The sequence below is a fragment of the Myotis brandtii genome, unplaced genomic scaffold (assembly GCF_000412655.1).
Source record: "Myotis brandtii unplaced genomic scaffold, ASM41265v1 scaffold5045, whole genome shotgun sequence".
In the NCBI taxonomy this organism is placed as follows: Eukaryota; Metazoa; Chordata; class Mammalia; order Chiroptera; family Vespertilionidae; genus Myotis; species Myotis brandtii.
Genome location: NW_005369238.1, coordinates 2,112 through 26,772, shown reverse-complemented (window position 1 = coordinate 26,772; position 24,661 = coordinate 2,112). Strand labels below are relative to the sequence as shown.

At 39.9% G+C, this 24,661-nt stretch overlaps 1 protein-coding gene across 1 annotated transcript; it reads right to left on the bottom strand.

The window, feature by feature from the left end:
* Nucleotides 1-713: 713 nt before the first annotated feature.
* LOC102247109 (multiple PDZ domain protein) lies at nt 714-24,429 on the bottom strand (the record flags this gene model as incomplete). The annotated part of the gene is made up of 16 exons (XM_005877051.2): nt 714-1,030; nt 2,897-3,020; nt 4,023-4,135; nt 4,692-4,796; nt 6,101-6,223; nt 7,041-7,084; nt 7,960-8,050; nt 8,931-9,017; nt 10,789-10,936; nt 12,644-12,837; nt 13,049-13,132; nt 14,094-14,239; nt 16,404-16,578; nt 18,093-18,167; nt 18,258-18,350; nt 24,349-24,429. Coding segments are annotated over 16 exons (1,830 nt in total), but the record flags the coding sequence as incomplete, so codon positions are not given.
* Between the last annotated feature and the right edge of the window lie 232 nt (nt 24,430-24,661).

Here is a 24,661-nt window from a genome sequence, read left to right as displayed (position 1 = left end):
AAAGCAATGGGGTAAAGTTATGTTAATCCCCTTTAATTTTTCTATCGATTTTCTAATGGCATACAAGCAAAATAACTACCAACACATTGCTTTTTTTCTCTCTCATTTAGATGATACTAACTGAAAACCAACTGCACAGCGTGCGAACACGTTTTTAGTGTTGCATCCGTTAGAGCCAGCGCTGAGGTGCTGAGAGCCTTCGATGTTCCTCCACAGCTAGCACAGCTGCTTTAGAGAGAAATGACAGTCAGTACAGGGCGGCACCATCATTTCACTTGTAGAATCACAGGAGTGTTCTATAACAGGTCAAAAATGAACACGACCACGGCGATGTGCCTCAAATGTTTTCTTTACAAACTTAGGGACACAGCTTTAGAGATTGGCTCTTTCCTCCATCTCAGAAACCACTTTCAAAGGAAACAATATATGTGTATGTTAAAGGTGGGAGATGCAATTTTTTATAATATTCAAATATTTTAAATACTGGGTATTTTTAAAATTTTTAATAGAAAGAAACTAATTTTTTTTTTAAAGTTAGTAATAGGGAGAGGGGTAGATTGACAAAACGAGGCGTTTTTCACAAAACTTGACATTTCCTTCTTTATTTTATATTTTTCACCCTGACTAAAGCCATTTCTCTTGGTTAGCTTTAGAATTATTTTTTTTCTTCCTCTACTAACCAGTTTAGCATGTAATAATTCTTGCCCGTGTCACTATAAAACCAGTGGCACGTGAGAGTGACACATGTGAATGGTGGCTTCCCTACAGCCTTGGAGAGCACGAGGAACACAGCATGGGAGAGGCACCCGCAGGGCCAGTTCTGTTCTCCCCGCAGGCTGGGGTGGGAGCGAGGGGTTGCGTTGGCTCGACTCTGGCGGCCGCTTCAGGAGAGAACCGTCAGGGTGACCGTGCCTTTCGTCCGCTTCAGGATGGCCACGGCTTCTTCGTGGGTCACCCCTTCCAGACTCTGCCCATTGACGGCGATGATCTGATCGCCCCTTTTCAGACGCCCATCCTCGGAGGCTGCTCCCTGCAAATATAAAGGAGGCTCGTTGACGTCTCAAAAAATGCTGCCTCACAGGCTTACAACAGAACAAGACCTGGGCAAGAATGTAAGTGGACCTGCAGGTCCACACGGCTCTCCGTGCTCCTGGGGTGCTCCACAGCCACTCAGCAATCATGAGCATACACAAAGGAGACCTTTCTCCTACATGGTTTTAGCAATGGAATTCCTATTTGAGAGAGAATTTAGCAGCCAACAGATTAGCTGAATAGTTTGTTTGGCTCTTTAGCATAGCAGGTAGGAACCAAAATTAATAAAGAGTATTTGGGAATTTGCCTAGTAGAAATGATTTCATAGAATCTAGGATTTTTTTTTTTAATCCTGCAGAAAGAAAACAAAGGATTAGGTGGGAACAAGAGCAGGGTTTTTTTTGTTTTTTGTTTTTTAATTAGGACAAGGGCATGAGGGCTGTGAAACCCAAAGGTTTGCAGAAGCATAAAGTCCACATGTATGTTGACAAGGGGCAGGGCAAGGCACAAATCCTGCTAATTCTAACATAAATTCTTTCTGTGGTTTTAAAAAGGCAGCTCGTGCTTGCTGGTACTTTACTTTCTAAGGGGAGGTGGAGTGTTCATATTCTTTGTGGGCCCTAATGATTAAGACTAAACACAGACATCGCTGTTCAAAAAAGAACCGCATCTTAAGGCATGCTTATGGAAGGCATTTATGCAATTAAATATAAGATTAAAATACTGAGAAGTTAATGAGAATCCATAATGATGAAATTCTTAAAATATGTTCTAACCAGCATGCCTTAAATAAACTGTTCCTAGGCTGAGGAAAAGGCCTGCGTGACTCTTCTATTCACTGGCAAAGTGGTTTGTATTTCTGGACTTACCGGTGGCTTTTAAAAATCTCATAAATTAAGTCTATAGCTTCATTGCTGTATATATGGTACTTTAAACTGGTTAAAATACTAATTTTTTTCCAAAATAATAGAATGAAACCTCCATTGGTAGGCACTTTATGGACCACAGCACTAATCTCAAGACCCTGTCACAAATCATTTCATAGGTTTGATAAAAGTGGTGTTCCTTTGCTATGTAAAATTTTCAGATTCTAGATTTTCTCCTATAGGAAATTTTGTTCAAATTTTGTAGCTCCTCAAAAATGCCTTAACATATTAACAATAATTCTATGGGTTTAAATTATTTTAATACTTCACCAAAGCCACAGTAACTTTATTCTTTCTTATTCTAAACATTCTTAACATAGAACAGGTTTCTATATAATTACAACACTATAATAATGGTTTTTATTTTTTTTTAAATTAAATCCCTTAATTGCAAATTCTGATTTATTACAGGTGACAAAGCTTCTGGATACTCTTCAAAATATTTTAGTTATTATTTTTCTTTTATTCAATGGCATTAAACTGCAAAATAAATGCCAAATTAGTTAATCTGCATGTCAATTTTATATACTTTTCTGTTCCTGTTTTATATTTCACAACAAAAAAATCCCCAAAAAAAGAAATGCCAGCATATTAGAGCATACATAAAGTGCCCTATTTTCCAAAGACATTCAGGCATATGCCACTTGTTTTCAAAAGAAAAAATCAGATGTTACTGTCTAATGATCATTACTATTTTTATGTATATTGTCAAGAATTCCCATGGAATTTCAGTTTGAGCCTATTTTCCTTAAAACATAACTAAATCTCAAATTGTACAAAAATATTTAATGATCCATTCCTGTAGGGAGTTCCAAAAGAAAATGATCAACTGTTAACCATTTGGCATTACCTCGGGCCATAAACTAATAAGCCAGCTGCTGACCCCTATTAATGAATGTTTAGTGGGGGAAGAGGGTGGTTAAAATTTGCAATCTTACCTTCGCAAATACTGTTTTAACGTAAATGGGTAAGTCTCCGTGAGGGCTGCCGTACCCTCCTACTATACTGAAGCCCAAGCCATCTGGTCCTCGGTCCAGTGTAATAGACTTACACTGTGGAGGTCTATAGTAAAAGGAAGGAAAAACAGTGTCTGGATTCAAGAATTTACATATTGTGCATCTGCAAGTTAAGGATTATGTAGAACTAGCATCATTCTCTGTGTTACTGATGGTGAGTACATTACGGGTGTTTTGGGCATGCTTGAATTGTCAGTCAGTGTGTGCTGGGCTCAGCATTTTAAATTTACATAATCCAATGAGATTCTATTTAACACCCTAACTCTATTACTCATTATCAGTTCTCTTAAACTAACATATTCACAGCAGGTGCTCATTGCATGGAGAAGCTTATTCTTTTTTCCAGTGTATTTAAAGTGAGAGAGCTGCCCTAGCTGATTTGGCTCAGTGGATAGAGCACTGGCCTGTGGATTGAAGGGTCACAGGTTCGATTCCAGTAGGGGGCGTGAAGGAGGGAGCCGATCAGTGAGTCTCTCTCATCATTGATGTTTCTATCTCTCTCTCCCTCTCCCTTCCTCTCTGAAATCAATAAAAATATATAAAATAAAATAAAATAAAGTGAGAGGGCTAAAGCATAGAGGACCACCTTGGAATAAGTCATAAACACCAGTATTCCCAAGCTCCAAGAAAAAAAATCAATGATCAATAATGTAAAAGTTGCATCAAATTATTTAAAAATGCTAATATGCTCCTCTCTTCTCTTTCTATGTTCTAATTCTTTTGTACTCACATGGTGAATAACTGTGAATTTTTTAATCAAAAAGATGATTGAGTAGGCAATGTTGGAATTTTTAAAAGGATAGGTGTGGCTTGTTCCATGTCACACAGGGTAGTGACATCAAGACTAAATGTACTCCCCAAAAACTCAGAACTGACAATGTAAGATACACAGTGGCATGTCTATCTATCTATCTTTGATAAAATGATTCTGTGCCATAATTACTTAAAAGTTTAGAAACACTTGTTTTTTATATTTTATCCCTCATCTCCTGTTATTTCACCTTTATGTGAGTGGTAGGAACATACACACCATAATATACGAGCTCACCCTAGGTCATCCTGAAATATACTGCTTGACGTCAACCCAGTCAAAGGAAGACTGGAACTGGCAGGCTCCTGCTGGTGCCCTGTGACCACACTCACATCTCCCCCAGCCACCACCTGTGCAGAGGAGAAGGAGACAGAGAAAAACACAAGTTCATGTGGCGAAGGATCAGTAATCTTTCTTCAAAAGCAGCATTTGCACTAAAACATGTATTTTATGGCCCACTTAATCATTTGTTAATATAATATACAGCCAAAGAGAGAGAAATTTCACAAGGTCCAGAGGCCTCTTCCACGGACAGTAAAGATATTTTACTACTTCAGTTCTATCAAGATCTTTGATGGTTTCAAATATGGTCTCTCATGCAATTAATTTTTAAAGATCTTTGAATTACAAGCCACTTACACCATTCTGGCAATTGACCATTTACTGCTAAGACCTTGCATTTTTCCCTCTTAGATACAATGTGTGAAACAACAAATGCATCAGGATAAATGTGACAGAATGTGTTTCTAACCTACTCTCTTAGAACTCTCAACGTAATCATTTATGTTCAAGGGAAACGGTAAAAGAAATAAGAGCAGATTTAAGCGTTTTTACTGGTTTAACATGAAAGCTCATGTGTCCTCAAGCTCCCCATATTCTGGGTTGTGCTTGGGAGAAAAATCTTACCTGCATTTCGATGGAGCCAGAAGCACTTTTCAGTAAGTTAACTGCTTGGGTGTGAGTCATCCCCTCAGTGGAAGTGCCACCAATAGTGACAATCCTATCCCCAACCTGCGAGGGAGAGAAAGAAACAGCCATCTGCAAAAGCAGCCGTGGAGAGAGGGACACTGAGGCCTGAGCAATCCTTTCCTTCCCACCCTACACATCACACATATACTGCTATCAGCAACGGGAATCTACCCGAAGAAACCCCTAATTCCAAGCAGCAGCAACCAGAAGACAAAGTTACACATAATGACTGAGTCCTGTAGTCTCCAGGGGGAGGGGGAAAATCACTCTTCTCTTTGTTTCTCCTGGGTAAGACACTGCTTCCTATTAAGAAAATAAGATACCCGATGCTCTTTGGAAACCAGAATTTCTCTGGACATTATAACTATACACATTACACATGACTATATAAGTCAGGGTTGCGCAAACTGTGACCCAAAGGCCACGTCTGACCCACTGCTTATTTTGGTGAACAAAGTCTGCTATACTTACCTGGGTGCATTCATGGGGCAGAGCTAAGCAGTTGTCTGACCCTTGTGCTGTGTGTAACAATCAATTTTTAAGTGTCGTTCATATATATATAGATATCAAAGGAGACTGGACCATTCCCCATGTAGACACTATTTAAACTAAGAGGTGGCTATGTTTCGAGACCATTTTGACACGAGACCACACAGATTTTACTTTATAGACGTAAATGGAATATTCACGATTTCACAACCGAATGGTTCGCATAAATTCCATCACAGCGCTCTATGTTTGGATAATCCCTCAACTTGGAAGCAAGTTTTGTATAGTTTGACAATTTATGTCACATTTACAGGAGGCCTGCAGTTTGTGACTTCTTGAAACACAAGAGTCTATTCTGGTATTATTATTTCTGAATTATTGTATTATGTATTTTTATTGCAACTGTAAACCTACTTTTGTCCATGCTTGTACATTGAACTTTTTCAAAACTGATAATCCGATGCAACACGAATGATCGTTTTCAACTTCATAAAGTTCAATCAGCATTTAAACCATGAAATGTGTAAGGAAAACATCTTCACCCCATACTGGTGTTCTGAAACACTTCCTGTTTTCTTTTAACTTCTTCTACAGAGTTTTAAACAAGTAAAAAATTTAAGAAACCACAGTAAATCTTCTCATTTAATTTGCTTGCAAATTTGCATGCAATAGCAAATTCTCCTTTCTTTTACTTTTCTGCGTCTTTTACTCAAAGCAAGCCCTGCTGTGGTTGGATTCGCTGATTTAAAAGCAGATACAGACATTTAAAACTGCCTGCAACTGGTGGCAGATTCAAAAGGTTTATCAAAACTTTTGCCAAATTCGCAAGGGCGACCAGGGCCATTAGTTCAACTTACTCTGAGTTTCTGGGTCTGAGCTGCCACCCCATTTGGGTGCATCATTGCAATAAATACAGGAACGTCACCAAGCGGGCTGCCCACTCCTCCAGCAATGCTGACTCCCAGTGAATCAGCAGGCCCCTGCCATGGGATAGAGAGAGTATTTGGGTCAATATAATATTTTAATTGACTTCTGATTTCTTTGGCACAATATTCTATAGTTAACAGATCCTCTAGGTGTCAGGGTGAAAAATGAAGCTCAAAAATTGCATTACTTTATTTGACACAGGTCCTCAGTGTGATTTAGTGAGGGAAATAGCGTCTGCGAAAGAAACCATACCCGTGAAGTGAAAATCATGTTGTGAGCTGACAAAGAGTAGGTAAGCTGATGAAGTGAAAAGGGCACGCTTTTTCCAACCAGAGAGACCTGTGTTCAGAGCCAGGAACCCCCACTTACAGACACTGGGACCTGGAACAAGTCCCCTCCTCTCAATGAACACTAGACCTTCACTCACAAAGTGCGACCACAGGCCTCTCACAAAGGGCTGCAGTGCACAGTAAATGAGAGGGTGACGGGGCGCACAGAGCGTCTGTAAGAGTGTTCAGCACACAGCAAAGGCTCAAGGAATTGTAGCTGCTTTTATCTTCTCTCTGGTGCACGGCTGCCAGGGAATCTGTATCTGGAAATAGGAACTATCTGCTGAAGGCAACGGCCTACTCATCAGTGTGAGGTCGGGGCTGCGCTGATGCCGTTTTTGACAACACAGCATGTGCCAACAAATGACTTTTCAAACAAGGAACTACAATGAGAAAACTCAGCAAAGACTGACTATTTCTCCTGTGTATCGTACGTAACTTTTCAGACGGGTAAAAAGTTTCTAGGAAAACATCTATGCAGGTGCCTCTGAAGTCAACAGGGTTTGCACTGTTTTCTTCCCCCCACAAACCCCCGAGTTACCTTTTTTATTTCAACTGTTCTTAATCCCTGTATTTCTGATGCCACTAAAAAGGTGAAAAAGACAAAATATGGTTATTAAAGCTTTTAAAAAATTCAGTCAATGTCTGGAGCTGGATGGGACTAAATGACACACCCTTTTTTTTTTTTTTTTTTAAGGGCTCTAAAGTTGCTAGAAACCATGATTAAGTCTGTCTCACATGAGAACTCTATTTCTCCAGTTGGAAAAATGCACACACTGTCCCATTTCTTTCTTCTTATTTCAAGCACGAGTTATATAACTGAATAATCCCCTTTGAGTGAGACAAGGACAGAATGTGTTTTGGACAGAAAGACACATGTGCACAGCTGAGAGGAATAAAGTCATGGGTGCATTAAAAAGAATTCATGGACGGAAATGCCTAAATTTCTAGAATATTAGTCATATTGCAAACAGAGAATGCCATATGGTTAGTTTCTTCAATTTGAACAACTTTCAACTGATGCTCCAAGCCAAAAACCCTCTGCATCATGATTTCATGTAATTAAAACACAGGAGGATCATATTAATTTTTTTCAATCAAAAATTGTGCAGTCCTCATGGAAAAAGAAGGCTTCTCTTAATGGCATCTTCTGATTAATCGGTGTTACATAAAACAGGGAAGGGAAATAAAAATCAAATATACCAATAGGCTCAGTGGGAAAAAAATACAGAATGCGATTCTAATGTTTGGTATGTCTTGTAGGGTAAACATAAGACGGGAAAAGCTGCTGTAGGCAGAGCTTCACGTTGTTCTGAGTTTTTGCCAACACACATCTTTCCACCTGGAATAGTATGTGGAATGATTTGGGGGAAAGAGAGCTCAGAGGTAAATTAAAGCAGGAAGGAAAATCTGTCAAAATCAAACCAGTAAATCATGCTTAAACATGCAACCAATCTTACATGCGTTCTTCTTTGAGCTGCTTTCCAGCGACTCGGAGGCACTGGACCCAGACAGCGGGAACGTGAAAGACGACAGGCTGCATTCGCTCATCTACACACGAAAAACAGTGATTTTAGAGAGTGTGAAAGAACAATAGCCCCTCCACGCCACTTATTTCAGAATTCAATTCTCCTATGCATCTAGAGAGAAACACCTGTTAATTAACACTGGCATTTGATAACGGGATGGGCATTTAAGCAGTTTCTATTGATTTTATATTCTTTTTAAGGAAGACTTTGTGTACTGACCTAAATAAATTGAAGCTAAAAGGGTGGATGAAAAGGATTCCAGCCTACCTAAAGTTTTAGTGGATTTTCATAATCTCATTCAAGCTAATCCTCTAAATTTAAACTGATGCTGTGCATAGATGGGGCTTCAAGACAGAATTGGGGCCAGTCAACAGGAAACTGATGGTCGCCAGCGAGGGGTGAACAAGGGGTCTGCATGGACACGTTGGTGAAAATGGGCTCCTATCATCAGAAGACAGGACTGAGGGGAGGGGCTGACAGGAGCCCTAACTGTGTAACACCGTCTTTTACATGTGTGAGGTGCATCTGCAGTTCACTTACCTGGGATTCTTTTCAGTTGAGTACTGATGGATCAATGTTAATTATAAAATACTTTAAAAATAGATTACCTTGGTAGGCTTTCCTACATTAACTGGGTAACTTTTGAAATTAGGGAAAAAAATAAATGTCAGAAAATAAATTAAGACCCTTAGAATACTTACACCCTACTCAAGAGCTACACCTTGCTTACCTGTCCTTCAGCTCTTGCTCTTCCCTATCTCAAACTCTGCGCCACACTGTGCCCAGCTGCCGAGAGCCAGGCCTGTGTCCACGACCCTGAACCAGCCCACAGGCAAGACCATCTTTGAGTTCCTTTTGGTTGTGTGGCCTGCAGTGCCCAGGGGAATCCCAGAGCTACCTACCTGGCTGCTCTGAGAGGGCCTCCTCTCTGAATGGAATGGTCCAGCTTTGATTCTTCCCACTTCCAAGGTCACTGTGCCTAGGGAACACTGGGGGAGCAGTGGGTTTATGGAAATGTTTAAATAAAGTGCTACAGTCATCTTTAGAAGCACTGTTTACTCTTTAAGACTGAGTTTCTAAAGGCATGTTCCTTTTGGAATTTCCACAGGCAAGGATACCTTCAAAGCTTTGTAGAAAGACGCTTTTTAAAAAGAATTAGTCGAAGTAGTAACAACAAGCAGCAACAGCCACACCAAATGTCTGTCGTATGACCTCATAATTTACATGGAGACTCATAATTTACACTGAGAACTGGGCAATTATCTCAGGAAACACACTGATTTAGATAGGCTAAATGAACTAAATAACTCAGGTTCTAAAAACAAAACAAACAATAAAGCAACTTGTTTTGCTCTTAATAGCAGAGATACTCCGATAAATGGCTGAGCTCTCTATTGTTCCACTGTTCCTGAATAAACAATACTTAAATTAGCCACGTTACCATAAGCACAAAACAAGGACTGAAGACCATGTCCCCGTGGCCCTTTACGGGAAAGGCATTACATCACAGGCTGCAAGAAATGCTACACAGTCTCTGGTGTGGAAGCAGCTCAAGGGGGTGTTGGGCGGCTGGGCTTTTGCAGTCAGACACACTGTTCTAAATTAGACTATGTGACTTACTGGCTGTGAGACCTTAATAGATGTCTAGCTTGATAAGTCTTTACATTTTAAAAATGGAGACCATTCTAAATTGCTGTGATAGGATAACTTAGAACAGTGTCTAGCACAAATTAGTACTTCCATAGGTATTATCATGCTGCTTCTATGACAGGGGTTACAAGAGATGTTTCACTTGTAAATGTATTGATCACAAATCAAATTTCGAAAAGTCAAAACCTGACCTGCACTATTCGTAAGTTGTTTTTCTGTTTGTTTGGTATTTTGGGGGCAGGGGCAGGAACTTATCAAACTCTTCTTGAACCTACTTATACTTCCAGCTTACACAGCTGCAGGGGTTAACAAATTCCATGCATTAATTATTCAATGTGAGAAGTTATAACTCTTTCATCTACTTGCAACATATCTCATTTAAATGTCAAGGGAATCTGTTATTATAAAAAACTTTTAGCCCTAGCCAGTTTGGCTCAGTGGATAGAGAGTTGGCCTGCGGACTAAAGGGTCCCAGGTTCGATTTCGGCCAAGGGGGTGTGCAAAAGGCAGCGAATCAATGATTCTCTCGTATCATTGATGTTTCTCTCTCTCCCTTCTCCATTCCTCTCTGAAATCAATAAAGAAATTAAAAAAAAAATTAAGTCAAATTTTCTGTTATAAAAGCAATTCATCCTCTTTAGAAAACTATGAAAATGAAAAAAAGGAGAACCAAGGATTTCATAGTTCTGATAATCACCTCAGAATTGTTGTTAAAAGACTTATTATAAGATTTTATTTCACACAGATGCTTGTACACTGTTAAAATTTTGTTTCACCTTCTCTACTATGTTTTTTATGTTAATTAATAGTTATCCTGAACATGACTTTTAAGCAGATAAGTTTGCCATGCACCCTTGCCATAGTTTTGTCAACTGTATTGCTTCCAGTTTTTCTATTATTACCAATAACACTGCAACAAACCTCATGTACATGAAGACTTTGTGTATGGCAGATTATTTATTATGGAAATATAGTTTCTTACTTATCTCTTATTTGTGAGACCGTTTTAAATAAAGAGGAGTCAGTACTTGTTGCACTGAGCTAGCTCAAGGTTAAATTCCCCTTCTTCTATATCATGGCACACAATTATTCTGGGCATTTGATTTTTACCTTTAGCAAAGCGGCAACAGCTTCCTGTGTGGCATTACGGACATCTTCTCCATTCACCATCAGTATCTGGTCTCCCTGCATCAGTCTTCCATCAGCATCTGCAATTCCTCCTTTGACAATGTCTGATACAAAGACGCCAGTGTCATTTCTGCAAACATAATTTTGATTTTCAACATTACTTTTTCTCAACTGTAATGCAATGCTTATTTAATAAAAGATTGAAATTTTTTAACTGAAAAATTTACTTTTTACAAGTTTTTCTTTCTTCTCAAATCAATACTGGGGCAATGTTATTAGAATTAATTTTTATGATAAATAATAGTTGATGTCTTATAATATATACTAGAGGCCTGGTGCACAAATTCATGCACGGGTGGGGTCCCTTGGCTTGGCTGGAGATCAGGGCCAATGGGGGGGGGGTGGTGGCCTGCTGGCCGGCTGGGCAACAGGTTGGAGTGGGGGGGAAGGACTGAGGGAGGTTGGCCAGCCGAGGGAGGCTGGCTGTGGGAGCACACTGACCACCAGGGGGCAGCTCCTGCATTGAGCATCTGCCCCCTGGTGGTCAGTGTGCATCATGGCAACCAGTTGACCAGTCATTTGGTCACTTAGGCTTTTATATATATAGATTTCATAGATTAAATATGTCTTGCATAAGCATATTTATTCAACAACTATATACTATGTGTAGAAGTGGCTACTACAATACTCATTGTATGGGTCACACAGCTACCAAATGGCAAAATATGAGATGTAAGAGTCAGTCCTTGGGTACGAAATCTATTATTCTTTCTATATCATAATGAAGACTTAAATAGATGTAGAACTGTGCCTATAAAAATATGCTGCTGTTACCATCAACATCATTAACATTATTAAAAATGAATAACAAATGTGTATCTCAAACTAAGACCGTTTGTTACCCCAAACTTAAGTACCCCTGCTGTGCTGCCTTTTATTTTAAATCATTATAGATCTAACTTTCAATCAAGAGAGATTTATGTAAAATGAACAAATACTAACCTATCCCAATATTAAAAAAAAAACAAAACTATAAATAAACCAACAACTTCTTGTTGAGATACAAAGGCAACTGAAAGGTGAACTGCACCACTTGCTCTTACCAAGGTCGTGACCTCAAGCCATTTCACCAACTGATCGTCTGCTTTCCCATCTTCAGAATAAAGGTGTTGGAACTTACTGTACTATATATTTGTTTATATTTCTTATATATAAATATTTAAATAAATTTGGTACTGAACTTATGTATATTCACCAATCTGCCACCGCAGCCTCTAAAGTTACTGTCCGTCACTTTTTGATGGCAGGCTCTTGTTCACGCTGATCTTCTCCCTGGAATATCCTCCATCCCCTTTCAGAAACCATCTATCATTTACCACTTCTAACTTCGGCTCAGGCACCTCTTTCTAAAGAATTTTTCCTCAGCTACTTCCCTTAAATAGAGTTATTTGGTTCATTTCGCCTTTGCTTCCATGGATCCCCACAATGCATTTCGGTTACTCATCAACAGATTCCTTTGTTACAAGAATGTATTTAATTCTCACTCACCAAACTGAGTTTTCTGAGGTCAGGTACCATGTCTTTCTTAACTCTGTAATCCAGAATCCAATATATTTCCCGGCACATAGTAGGTACTCAAAAGTAACAAACAGCTTTTTGTTGGGTACTTTCAAAAACCCTCAAAATACTCACGGGAAAAGTTCAAAACCAGTGTCTTTGGATGTTCCACACTTACAGAACACTAGCTGTTGATAAAGATGTTACTACTGCTACTTCTCTTTAAAATACCTTAGATTTCATCATTTCTGAAAGGTCACTGTGTTTGCCCTTCTCTTACCTTTTACCAACAATACTTAATCCCAGGCCTTTCCCCGGCTTCTTCTGCAGCTCAACGGTGAGGGTGTCACAAACGTCCTCCTCTTTGTATGGGGCCTCATCTCTGTAGAGTGTCAGGCGCACTCTTTGTGGTGTCTGTCTCAGGACATTTATTGCTTCATCATGCGTGGCCTTTCTCAAGTCAATGCCATTCACCTGTTCAGAAATGGGACATGGTCTCTGAGGAACCCAGTGAGTTAAGGAAAATTAAGGAAGAGGGGGGAGAGGAGAGAAGGGAGGAAAAGGAGTAGAGGGGAAGTGAGGGGGGAAAGGGGGAAGGAAAAGAGAAACAGACACACAAAGACCACCCTCCCCAGAGTAGCCTTTTCTTTGTTAACTGTAAAGGTCAAGTACACAGCATCTGTACCTCTAAAATCTGATCTCCAGCCCACAGTCTTCCATCTTTACATGCTGCTCCTTCCTCATACACTTCATGGATAATAATGGCACCCTAAGGACCCAGACAAGACACACCCATGTTTTATCCCATTTTCCCCAGGGATGGTGAGCAGAAATGGAGTCAAAACACACTGCATTTTTATAGACAGTGATAGGGGTTACACACTCACTGGGTCCATACGTGAGTCACATATCAAAATTCAAAGAAAAGTATAACAACAATGTTTTTGCCAAAAAGGCTCAAAGAAGATTAAACTTCTTTCTAATGATAGGGAGGCTTAAAGAAAAAAGTGGTTAAATATATAAATCACACACACATATATAACCGATATACATCATTTCTCCTATCCACATATGCAATGATTAGATTTCACAAGCATTTCTGACATTTAGAAAAATCTGCCTAGCCCTGGCCAGGTGGCTCAGTTGGTTGGGCATTGTCTCGTATATCAAAAGTGTTTTGGGTTCGATTCCCGGTCAGGGCATATACCTGTGTTGCAGTTTCGATCCCCAGTTGGGAAGTGTATGGGAGGCAACCGATTGATGTTTCTTTCTCACATCTCTGTTTCTCTCTCCCTGCTTCTCTTACCAAATTAATAAAAAAGGCATATCCTCGGGTGAGGATTTAAATAAATAAAATAAAAAAGAAAAATCTGCCTATGAATAATGCATAGATTCCTCTCAATATGTGTCTAACCCAATCATGTCCAATCAGTAAGAAGTAAATGAAAACACAGCAAGGACTGGTGAACTCATAGAAATATTTTGAACTTGAAGGTCATAACCACAAGTTTAACAGAGTCTCATGAGTCAGACTGGCCTGCTCAAAATAAAAACCCCAGTATCCACCCACTTAAATATTTTCCCTACAAATGAAAATAACAAAGAATGATTCATTTTTCTAAGCCTTTATATGTCATTTAATAAAATTGATAGAAAGCTCCCTGACAATGCTCTCAGGGCTGTCTGAAGGGGCTGCCTGTGTCTCAAAGCATCTCTGGGTGTGTCCTCACCAGCAGGGTGTCGGCCCCCCCGACAATGCTCAGGCCCAGCCCTGTCCGCCCTTTGGAAATCTCAATTGTTGTTTCGCAGCCCGGGATAATGGGGCAGGTTGTAGGATCAGAAGCAAAGACTGCTGGTGTTGACGACCTGCTTGTACCTAAAAATGAAATGAAATACAAATTGATTAGAAGGCATATGCAGTAAACTCACCACATTGGTTGTCTTTGGGAGAACGAGCAGAAAAATGGGCCCAAGACTGGGGACAAAGAAGACTTCAAAGTCACCTTAATCTTTCAGTGACATTCTAAACTACCAAACAAATATGATTAAATCCTCATTGTTAATTACAGTAGTGGGCACAAACTTACCTGCTAAATTATTTTCTGCACTATTCTGTGTGTTTGTTTTGTTTTGTTTCTTTTACATTGCTACAGATACTATGTAAAAAGCAACAAGAACAGAGAGTTGAATTGAACCTCTAGTTCCACTCCAATATTCTACATTCCACTGGAGCCAAACAAACCCTATGAAATCATGGCTGGTAAAGCTCAGAACCGAGGTATGTGGCAGGACCTAAAACACAGCCCGGGAAGAGCACAGAGCACAAGGAACGTGAACAATTTTGGTCATGGCGCCTGCTTTTCAGGGCTTCTCTGTCTTTGTTGCCTTTTCTTCTTATCCCAGAGTCTCTTTTCTTCTGCAACCAGTCTGAGCATTACACAGCTGAACTTAGTTAATACCTGAGTTTATAAAATGTCAAGTGAGACGCACTCACAGTGTCTTTCCTGCATCTCACTTGATGTTTTATAAACTCATATATTATATACTGCTACATATATGCTCATAATTGGATAGACAAGAATAGATCATGAAAAAACAAGGTGAACATACGTTCACACCTCATTTTATTCTAGTCTTCATAGCCTGTGTTTAATGATACACCAAAGAGCAGGCAGCAAACAGCATATTTGGGGAAAGCTGGGACACTTGGTAAAGCAGCTTTATAGACAAGATGCTCTTTTTAGGAACTCGGAGACAGACTATTTTCTTGCTCCTGAAATGGTACGAGCAGGTGTAAGATGTTTTCTTTTAGTTATGTTTTCATTTAGCAGTTCATATTTTTATAGACAATGCTATTTAGGGATCAACATAAAATTAAAAATAAGAAAACTTCCATTCAATATTTAAATAAATTCATTGAAATACCCTGTCTTTCGAAATAATCACTTTCATTAGATATGTATAACCTAAACTGCTATTTCCTTAAAAAACTTCTAAAGAACTGAATATTGCAGTTTCGAAGCCAAAAGAGATTTTTTCACCAACTGCAAAAAAAAAGTCAATGTGTTTAAGTACTTTTCTTTAATGCTGCAAAGCTTAAAACGTATTGTTTTAGTAAATGCTGGCGTAATTTTTCTTAAAAGATTACTGGAAGAAATAGTTTGTCCCAATATATTAGACTGGCATTTTAATGGGAGAAAAGTGTTGTCCCCGGGCCACATACAACCATTTCATTTGACAGGATCTACTGTTAGACCCCAATGACAGCGCTCGGATTGACTACAAACACCCGTGGCAATGACCAGCATTTTTAAGCGGTTCCTGTAGTGCCAGGCAACTTTGATTCCTCTGATGAAGTGGCATCACTGTATCCATTTTACAGTGTATCCATTTCAAACACTGAGATGAAGTTAAATTACTGCTCAGTATAAAAAAGACAATGGACAGCCCTGGCTTGTTTTGCTCAATGGTTAGATCGCCGGCCCAAGGGCTGAGTCTCAGGTTCAATTCCTGGTCAAGGGCACGTATCACATCTGGTCTGGGAACGAGTGGGAGGCAATCAATTGATGTATCTCTCTTCTGTTGATGTTTGTCTCTCTCTTCCCCCTCCTCCTTTCTAAAAATCAATGGAAAATATATCCTCACTCCTTGGGTGAGGATTTTACAAAAAAAGAAATGTACGAAACTATGTTTTTAATTCATTAGTCAGATACCTAGAGTCAAGGTACCCTTAGCAAAAGGTCCATGGGGAGCGAAGGGTACTGCTCCTTTGTTTTAGAGATGAAGAGGCTGAAACTCAGAGGGTGGATGGGTTTCCTAAGGCTGGTTAATATACAGCACACACATCACCCGTCTAATGGTCAGTACTCTTTCTTCCCCTTATACCAGCTTTCACCAAAGGGTACCAGGTGCCCTAACTATGGCCTTTCAAACACTGATCTCCAGGCAGGCAGCTGGCTCCCACTCCCCCGTGGAGAGCGCCGCTGAGCTTGAGTGCGCCGAGTGTGCCAGGTTGCGGGACTCACGAGACCAGCCCTTACTTCGGACGGGCTCCGGTTCCGGGGAGCCAGGTGGTGGGACCATCAGAGCCTGGGAACTGTTCTTTTTTTCACCATTGGATGTACCAGCTGCTGAAGCAACAGCCTGGGATTCTGGATTCTCGGCCCGAAAGGTAAGTTTCACTGTTGTCTTTGCTGTTTTCAAAAGGCTGATAAACTGGCAGGGGGTTGGTGTGAAGGGGAAACAAAATTCAGAGACAAATTAGTAGATGCATACAATGAAGTCACTATTATAGTTGGAATCTAAAACCATCTATGGTGGAGAGAAAAGTCAGAGGCAAATTCTTTCCTTGTCAAGATTTGAGGGGCCAAGAAAGAATGGTTATAGTTTCATTCTAGTTTCCTCAATTGTCTAATATTAAGGCCACAGTTACCTTCTACTGTAAGTCCAGTTCTGACTCTACTCTTTCTTATCTAAGTACTAGAGGCTCCGGTGCACGAAATTCGTGCGCGGATAGGGTCCCTAGGCCTGGCCAGCGATCAGGGCTAATCTGTGGGGCGACCGGCAGGGCGATCAGGGGGCCCCAAATGACACTCGCTTTGGCTGGCCTGGGGCCTGTGGGCTGGGGGCAGCTCCTGTGTAGAGCGTCTGCCCCCTGGTGGTCAGTGCACGTCATAGTGAGTGGTCATTCCACCGGTCGTTTTGCCGTTGGGTCGATTTGCATATTAGGCTTTTATTATATAGGATAGAGCTTTCAACTTTGTATATTTCCAATTAGTTACATCCATTTCTTTGGATCACTGCCGAATATATATGGGGTATTTTACCACTCCCGACTCTACAGAGAATCTGAAGCAGCCTACACAAACATTAAAAAAATGGAATCGGGGTGGGAACTAGGTGAGGCGAAGGAATGGGGGGAGAGGGGGCACATCTATAATACTCTCCATAAAGATTTGGAAACAAAAAGCAGGATAAGGAAAACTATGCAACAGAAAAATCAAGTCAAATGGAAAGTTATGTGAGTTAAAGGATCAACCTCTACAATTAAAACGAAATGAAACAAATGATTTCAGCTTCTTGCTGGCCAATGTAGAAATGGAAGCATTTGCACACTGACTCTCAAGAGGCCTGCTCCTCGCACTTCTGTATGAAAGGCCTCAAGTGAGATTCTTAAAGATTATGAACACTTCTGAGGAAAAGGAAACACAGGTACAAATGTTAATCCCAATAAAAGTTATACGTATTTTTTGGACTAACTTCAGCTGGCTTTATCTCATACTTAATGGCTGAGTCCTAAAATCTGTTTATAAAGCAATATGCATAGTGGCTAGTTATGGGACCTAACATTCATAAAAAGTGTTCCTTGGTCTTAACACTAAGTTGACCCTTGTTTAGAAGTATAAACTTTTCCTAAGGGAAGATGGAAATGATATTTTATAAAAAATATCCACTAACTACTGAATTTACCAGGCAACATAAAATAGCTCAACATTGCCTTCACTGAAAAATAGTAAACAAAAATTGAAGAACTTCCAAATAATCTCTTCCTTTAAGGTTATCTGTCTATTATAGCCACATGGCTCTAATTTCCTATGGCCAACCACACAGACCCTTGTACGTACACACAAACATAGGGACACACGCACACACACATACTGTGGCCATGCTTAAGGATGGGTTCACAGCACAATTTGTTTTGTTTTGTTTTGTTTTAAGAAAAAAAGTACCTTTTCAACAGGATAGCCAACAACAACTTCATCATCGATAGCCAAGATCTGATCTCCAACTTTGAGCCGCCCATCCTAAATGGAAGCATGGAACGTTTGAATGATTCTGCAGAAGTAACTTTCTCCTCCACACTTTCTGATGTGAAAAGGGGAAGAAGGCCTCACCTTGGCCGCGACCCCGTGCTCTGTCAGACTCTTTATGATGACTCCTCTAAGTGTGTCTTCTTCACTGATAGCAATGCCCAAACCCCCTTGATCCTAGAGAAATACAAACAAGACCGCTCAGAAAATCTGAAACATCAAATTTATTCAAATGGAAAGGTATGCGGCCATCATTTCTGAACACCGTCGTCTACCCAGGGGCTAAAAAAGAAACTCAAACTGTTCTAACATCTACTATTAGAAATTTCTTTTCTTAAGCAAACTTTCAAGTTTTTTAAATGGGAATAAATTCTCCTCCATCGCCGAAACCGGTTTGGCTCAGTGGATGGAGCGTCGGCCTGCGGACTGAAGGGTCCCACTGTTCTAACATCTACTATTAGAAATTTCTTTTCTTAAGCAAACTTTCAAGTTTTTTAATTTAAAAAAAATTCTCCTCCATCAAATATTCAAATACAGGGTGGAGCAAAAGTAGGTTTACAGTTGTTCCTATGGAAAATAATAATTAATCAATAATAATACAGGAATAAGCTGTATTTCCCATACCCACAACTGTAAACCGCCTTTTGCCTAACCCGGTATGGTCACTTCTCCCAAATGTCTACTACCTCTAGTATCTTTAGCATATGTATACAGCGACATATCTCTAGTAACTTTAGCAAAATATCCTGGGAACAAAAATGCATTCAATAATTCAATGAGTATAGGATGCTTGAGAATTTTCTTGTGTGTAACTGGCTGGCTGAATCACAGTATCCACCTGCTTCCTCGTTCTGGCCTAGGCTTGCAAATAACACTCGAGCCTGGCTCCTTCGCCCCCTCTGCGCCTCTTTCTTTAGCAGGAGGGCCGCGATGACTGCTGCAAGCTCTGTCCCTTCTGGGGCTCCGGACCCAGGGTGGTTTCTCTCGGGACTTGTGTTGTGATCTGGTGCAGAGTGAAAATGCTCTCAGCTCTGAGCCCAAGGACCTGCCCTGAAAACCTGGCAAGGCTAGACAGCCACACCTCCTTTGTATTTTCCACATCTGCTTTTATCAAAACCAAATGTTCCACAATACCGGCGTTTACCTTTAATATTAATGCTCATAAAACTAGAACAGGGTTCAACATTTTCATTCTGGTTTGAGCTGGGTTCCTCTTCCACTACAGTCTCCAAGCAGGGAAATGTAAAGCAAAAAAGAGAAAAGGAAATCTCGCCGTGTTTCTTCTGAAAGGTATACAAGAGCCAAAGCTCACTATCAGGCCTTTAGGATCACCTGAAAACCTGGCAAGGCTAGACAGCCACACCTCCTTTGTATTTTCCACATCTGCTTTTATCAAAACCAAATGTTCCACAATACCGGCGTTTACCTTTAATATTAATGCTCATAAAACTAAAACAGGGTTCAACATTTTCATTCTGGTTTGAGCTGGGTTCCTCTTCCACTACAGTCTCCATCCAGGGAAATGTAAAGCAAAAAAGGGAAAAGGAAATCTCGCTGTATTTCTTCTGAAAGGTATACAAGAGCCAAAGCTTGTTATCAGGCCTTTAGGATCTTGACCATGACATCCAGGCCAGGTTCCCTACCTTTAAAGATTGCCAGCATGCGGCTTTTCTGGGGGAGATACCCAACGCCTGCCAACCTGCAGGCTCTCCCTGGGCATCTGTCCACCACTGCTCTCCTTCAGGCAATCAGTCATGGACAGAAGACAAAACTGCACTTTTAGGGTGAACAGAACTCGGTCCTAATTTACTTCCTGCCTAGCTGAAGAAATCTGGATATGCCACTTAATATCTCTAAACCTCAATTTACTTATCTAAAAACAAACAAAAAAGGAATAATAATATTTGCCCAACAGCAAGGCTGCTGTGAGGATTAAGTGCAGTAAGAAAGGGCTTGAAAGCTTAATGCATTGCACAAGTGTTGTTCTAACACATATTCCTTCTGCTAATAACTCTACAGGACAAAACCAAGGTTACTTCAGATGAATTCTTAAAACATGCCAGTATTCTGAAACCCCAAACTCTGATCCAGCAGTCAAAGAATCAGGCTTGATGAATAGGAAGATTAGTGTGATACCACACTGGCAAATCCCAATGCCAATGCAAAGCATAAACAATTTAGTTACCCTCTATTTGGGATTTTCCACAGTAATGGTCTTTCCTATTATTACAAAGAAACCTTTGTTTGAATAAGTAATACTCTATATCTATAGTGAGATATAGATATATTTGTTCTATTATTCTCTATTCACTTAATTGTAATCAGGAAAGTTCTTTACTATTACAGCAGGCATTTGCTGGCTGGTTATCTAATACTCATTCTCATCTTACTCCTTTGTACAAACTCATGTATTTTCATTAGACTATCCAGTCCCCCTCCCTCTGCTGCCTCAAATAACACACACTCTCCCCCTCTCTCTTTGCCTATGTTTTCAGTGATGGTGTTCAGTTATGTACACAAACCCTTTGATGTTCTTCCCTTCAAGAAGGGATTCTTGAGTTGGGCTGGGCTTGGTGACCTGATGGTAATAAACAAAATAAAGGAGAAGTGATGATGTGCAATTGCACAACTTTGTCAAAAAGGGCTTCTGAGCTTCCTCCTTGCTTTTTTTCTTGGGTCATTTGCCATGCCAGGGGCCATGCCACGAGGGCACTAAAGCAGCTCCATGCAGAGAAAACAGGCGTCTTGCCAGCAGCCCTGTAAGTAAACCGTCTTGGTTGGCTGTGGGTCCTCCAGCACCAACCAAATCTTCAGACGAGTTGCAGCCCTAGCTGGCAGTTTTTTAGCAACTGTACAAGTGAGTCTGAACCAGACCACCCAGCTAAACTGCTCCCGAATTCCTGACACACAGAAACTGTGAGAATAATAGATGTCTACTGTTTTAACCATTAATTTTGGAGGGAATTTCTTATGTAGCAATAGAAAAGTAGCTCCACAGATAGAGTCTGAATGACTGAAGTTAGTTGCACAATTCTATTCCATGGCTTAGGAAAAGGTATATGACCTGAACTGGTTCAACAGGATGAATTTCAAGATTTTTGCTCAGAAGTTTGAGATAGTCACTCTATCTCCCAACCCCCACTATATGTGAGAGAAGTAGCCCGTGACCCCCATTATGGTTCGCAGCCACTCTAAAACTATGAGGAGGACCAGTCTTGGGGTCAAGATGCCACGGTGTACAGCTGTGCAGGGGCAGGAAGAATGGGCCCTTATGACATTGCTGAGCCACAAGGTCAACTGTCCTGAGGCCAGAAATCCCTTCTTTAAGACTGATGGAGTCTGTTTTTGTATAAATATGCTGCAATCCCACTTAGAATATACTACAAAAACAAATACATACACTTCTATAGACAATAATGGATTGTCAGGTAAGTACGGATAATGGGGTGTGAGTGTTTCTCTCTCCGGAACACTACTGTGGTGTGTTTAGACAGCAGTTATTTTAGAGCAGAGACACAATGTGGATTTTCAAGCTGCCTTGATTTACACTATAATGAAATCTAGTAGCAACCCAGCTATGAACAGTGAAACTCACTGAAACACAGAACCTTTGGTACCAGCAGAGGTACCATTCACTATTCTTTACTGTGTTAGCCATCAAGTGAATTTAGGAGCTATTAAATGTTCTACCTGAAAATTGTTAAAATACTCCATTTCACTAAGGGACATGTTTGGTACAGCCCATATGAAAATAAAATGTTCTCCTTTATAATCATGAAAAACCACTTGATTCAGTTCACCAGAAGGAGACAATAGTTCGTTTATCTTATCCTATATAATTCTTTTCTAATTGCTCAACTTTCCACCTCACTTCTGCCACAGCACACAGAGTCCTTAATAAAAATAGATCTTAGAAACTTTGCTTTGAGCTAGTTTTTAAAACATCATCAAAAAATAAAAAATAAAAAAACATCACCATAAGGGGAATGTGAAACAAATTAAGGAAATATATTTATGGAGGAACACTTGTACAATTAAAGAGCTAAAAAAAAAAGTAAACAGGAATTAAAAGTAGAAATAAACTAAACAAACTACTCTTATTATCAGGAGGACTGTTTTTAAGTTGGAAGATATCCTAAAATTTAGAAGAAAAACTCTTAATTGTATTTGAAGACTGTCACCATATAAAATTAACTGGATATGAAACAGATCTCTGGGACTCATGTAATGTTGTTACCTGCTTTGATGTATATGTATTTCCTTACACAAAATGTGCTAAAAATAAATCTTTAACAAAAAAATATGTCTGTTAAACTGAATTAGCATTTCAGTCAGCCACTGGGTGTACATTTATAAACTACATACACATTATGAGCTTTTTGCTTATACTTTTATTTTCCCACTTAAAAAAAAATTAAAAAGAAAAAGATAATAGACCTGTCAAGGTAGTTTCTAAGGAGTCAAAACAGAACTCAAAATGACCTGTTACATGAGTTCGAATTTTCATACAAAAACTATTCTCTCCTTCCTGCCTCTCCCTATCTTAACATCTTTCCCCTTGTGCACATACTATGTGTAAGCATGCATTCACTCTTCCTCCTTAATGCTTAGTATGAGCTATGGTACACAATTCCACATAAGATAATGGGAGAGAAAGTGTAAGAGTTATTACTTCTCTCAGCGTGCAATTGAAATGTATAGATAATATACTCACCTAAAAGTTTAGCATAAGAGATATGTTCTTGATTACATGACAAGTAAATGAAGACATTAATAGTAAGCATTATATAGGCCATAATATTGAAGAAATATTTCTAAATAAACAGAGGTGAGATTATGCTAGGTCTTGAGTTATGTAGGATTTAGATTAGCTTTAAAAAAAGCAGAAGGACATCCTGATATAAGCAAAGGCAAAGAGAGATGAATTCTTAAAATAATTTCCATGGGCTCTTGATTCAAGTCAGTTTGATGAAGTAAAGGATTCTTGCAAGGAATGTATTAGGGACTTGGGAAAGGTAACACTACCCTGAAATCAGCAGGGGAAAGAGGAAGGTATTGGCTCTCTTACATGGAAATAGCATGAGGGATTCTTGAAGTGTATAGACTTCTTGGTAGAAGAGGAAAAGGCTTTAATGACTTCTGTTCTTTTCTCTCTAACCTACAACACGAATTGCCCATTAAGAAGGACTTCTCTTACATGTAAATGCAGAATTATCTACTGTAAAAAAGCAACCAATAAAGTCACAGTATTTTTTTCTCCTAAATGCTTAACAGGGTCTGACCATGTGCCAGGCCTTATGCTAACCACTTGATAAACAACTCATTTAATCTTTACAATTACCTACATCAAAGATCATATTGTCCTCTCCAGTTTAAAGGTGAGAAGACTGAGGCCAAGGGAGATCACACAATGTGTCAAGTGTATACCTGATGAAGTGGGTCCTCAACCCTGAGGCACTGCTTCTAACGCTCGGCCTCAGCATCATGCTGCACTGACTGACACCTGGAACGTGGCAGCATCTCATTAAGTACCCTCCTATCCGCCCCCTCCTCCCTCTTTCTCTCCCCCCTCAGCTCTCCAATGCTCTTTCTGCCTGTACTCTCGTTCATCCACTGTCCACCTGCAGACCAGCATGGCCCTGCAGCACCTAACAGCCTGTATAGGTTTCTATTCAGCAAACTACTTTTTTAAAGTGGTCATTTGAACTTAAGGTTCTGATCTTCTCAAAAGCAAATTCCTCACTGGTGTCTATCAGTGAAACTTCTAGAATTGGAGCTTTCCATTTTATGAAGGAAAAGAAACCATCGTTTCTGTTTCTTTATTCTCTAATTTCCCCCTTGGCAGATCCCTGGTAAATAGATCAAAGGAGGGACCACAAAATCTCGTACCTTGGGGTACCATAAAGGAGGAAAAGGAGGGTCCCTACTAAAGTATCAGTTAGCACAGGGGTCCTCACCCTTCAGCATTCATTGCAGTCACTGAGAAGGCTTAGTGAAACACAGGCTGCGGGCCACCCCGTTACTCAGTAGGTCTGAGTTGCCCCAAGCATCTGCATTTCTAACAAGATCCTAGGTAATGCTAACTGATGTTGCTGGTGGAGACCACACTTTTGAGAACCAGTGGATGAGGACAGCAATGTGAATATCATTTCACTCCAAATCAAAGCAGATTTACCTTGGGAAGCTCCAGATGTTGCACGTTTGTAAATGAACTGAAGTCCACAGCTGCATCGGAAGTGGCAACACTTGGTTCAGCCTGACAGAGAGAAAGAAATGGCAAAATGGGCAATGGAGTGTCGTGTCTTTTTGTTTGTTCAAATATAAGAGCCACTTAGTCAAAATCATTTTATATATTGCAATTCATTATTATTATTTGGAGAGAACAATACACTCTCTCTGGAACACTACTGAGGTGTGTTTAGACAGCAGTTATTTTAGAGCAGAGACACAATGTGGATTTTCAAGCTGCCTTGATTTACACTATAATG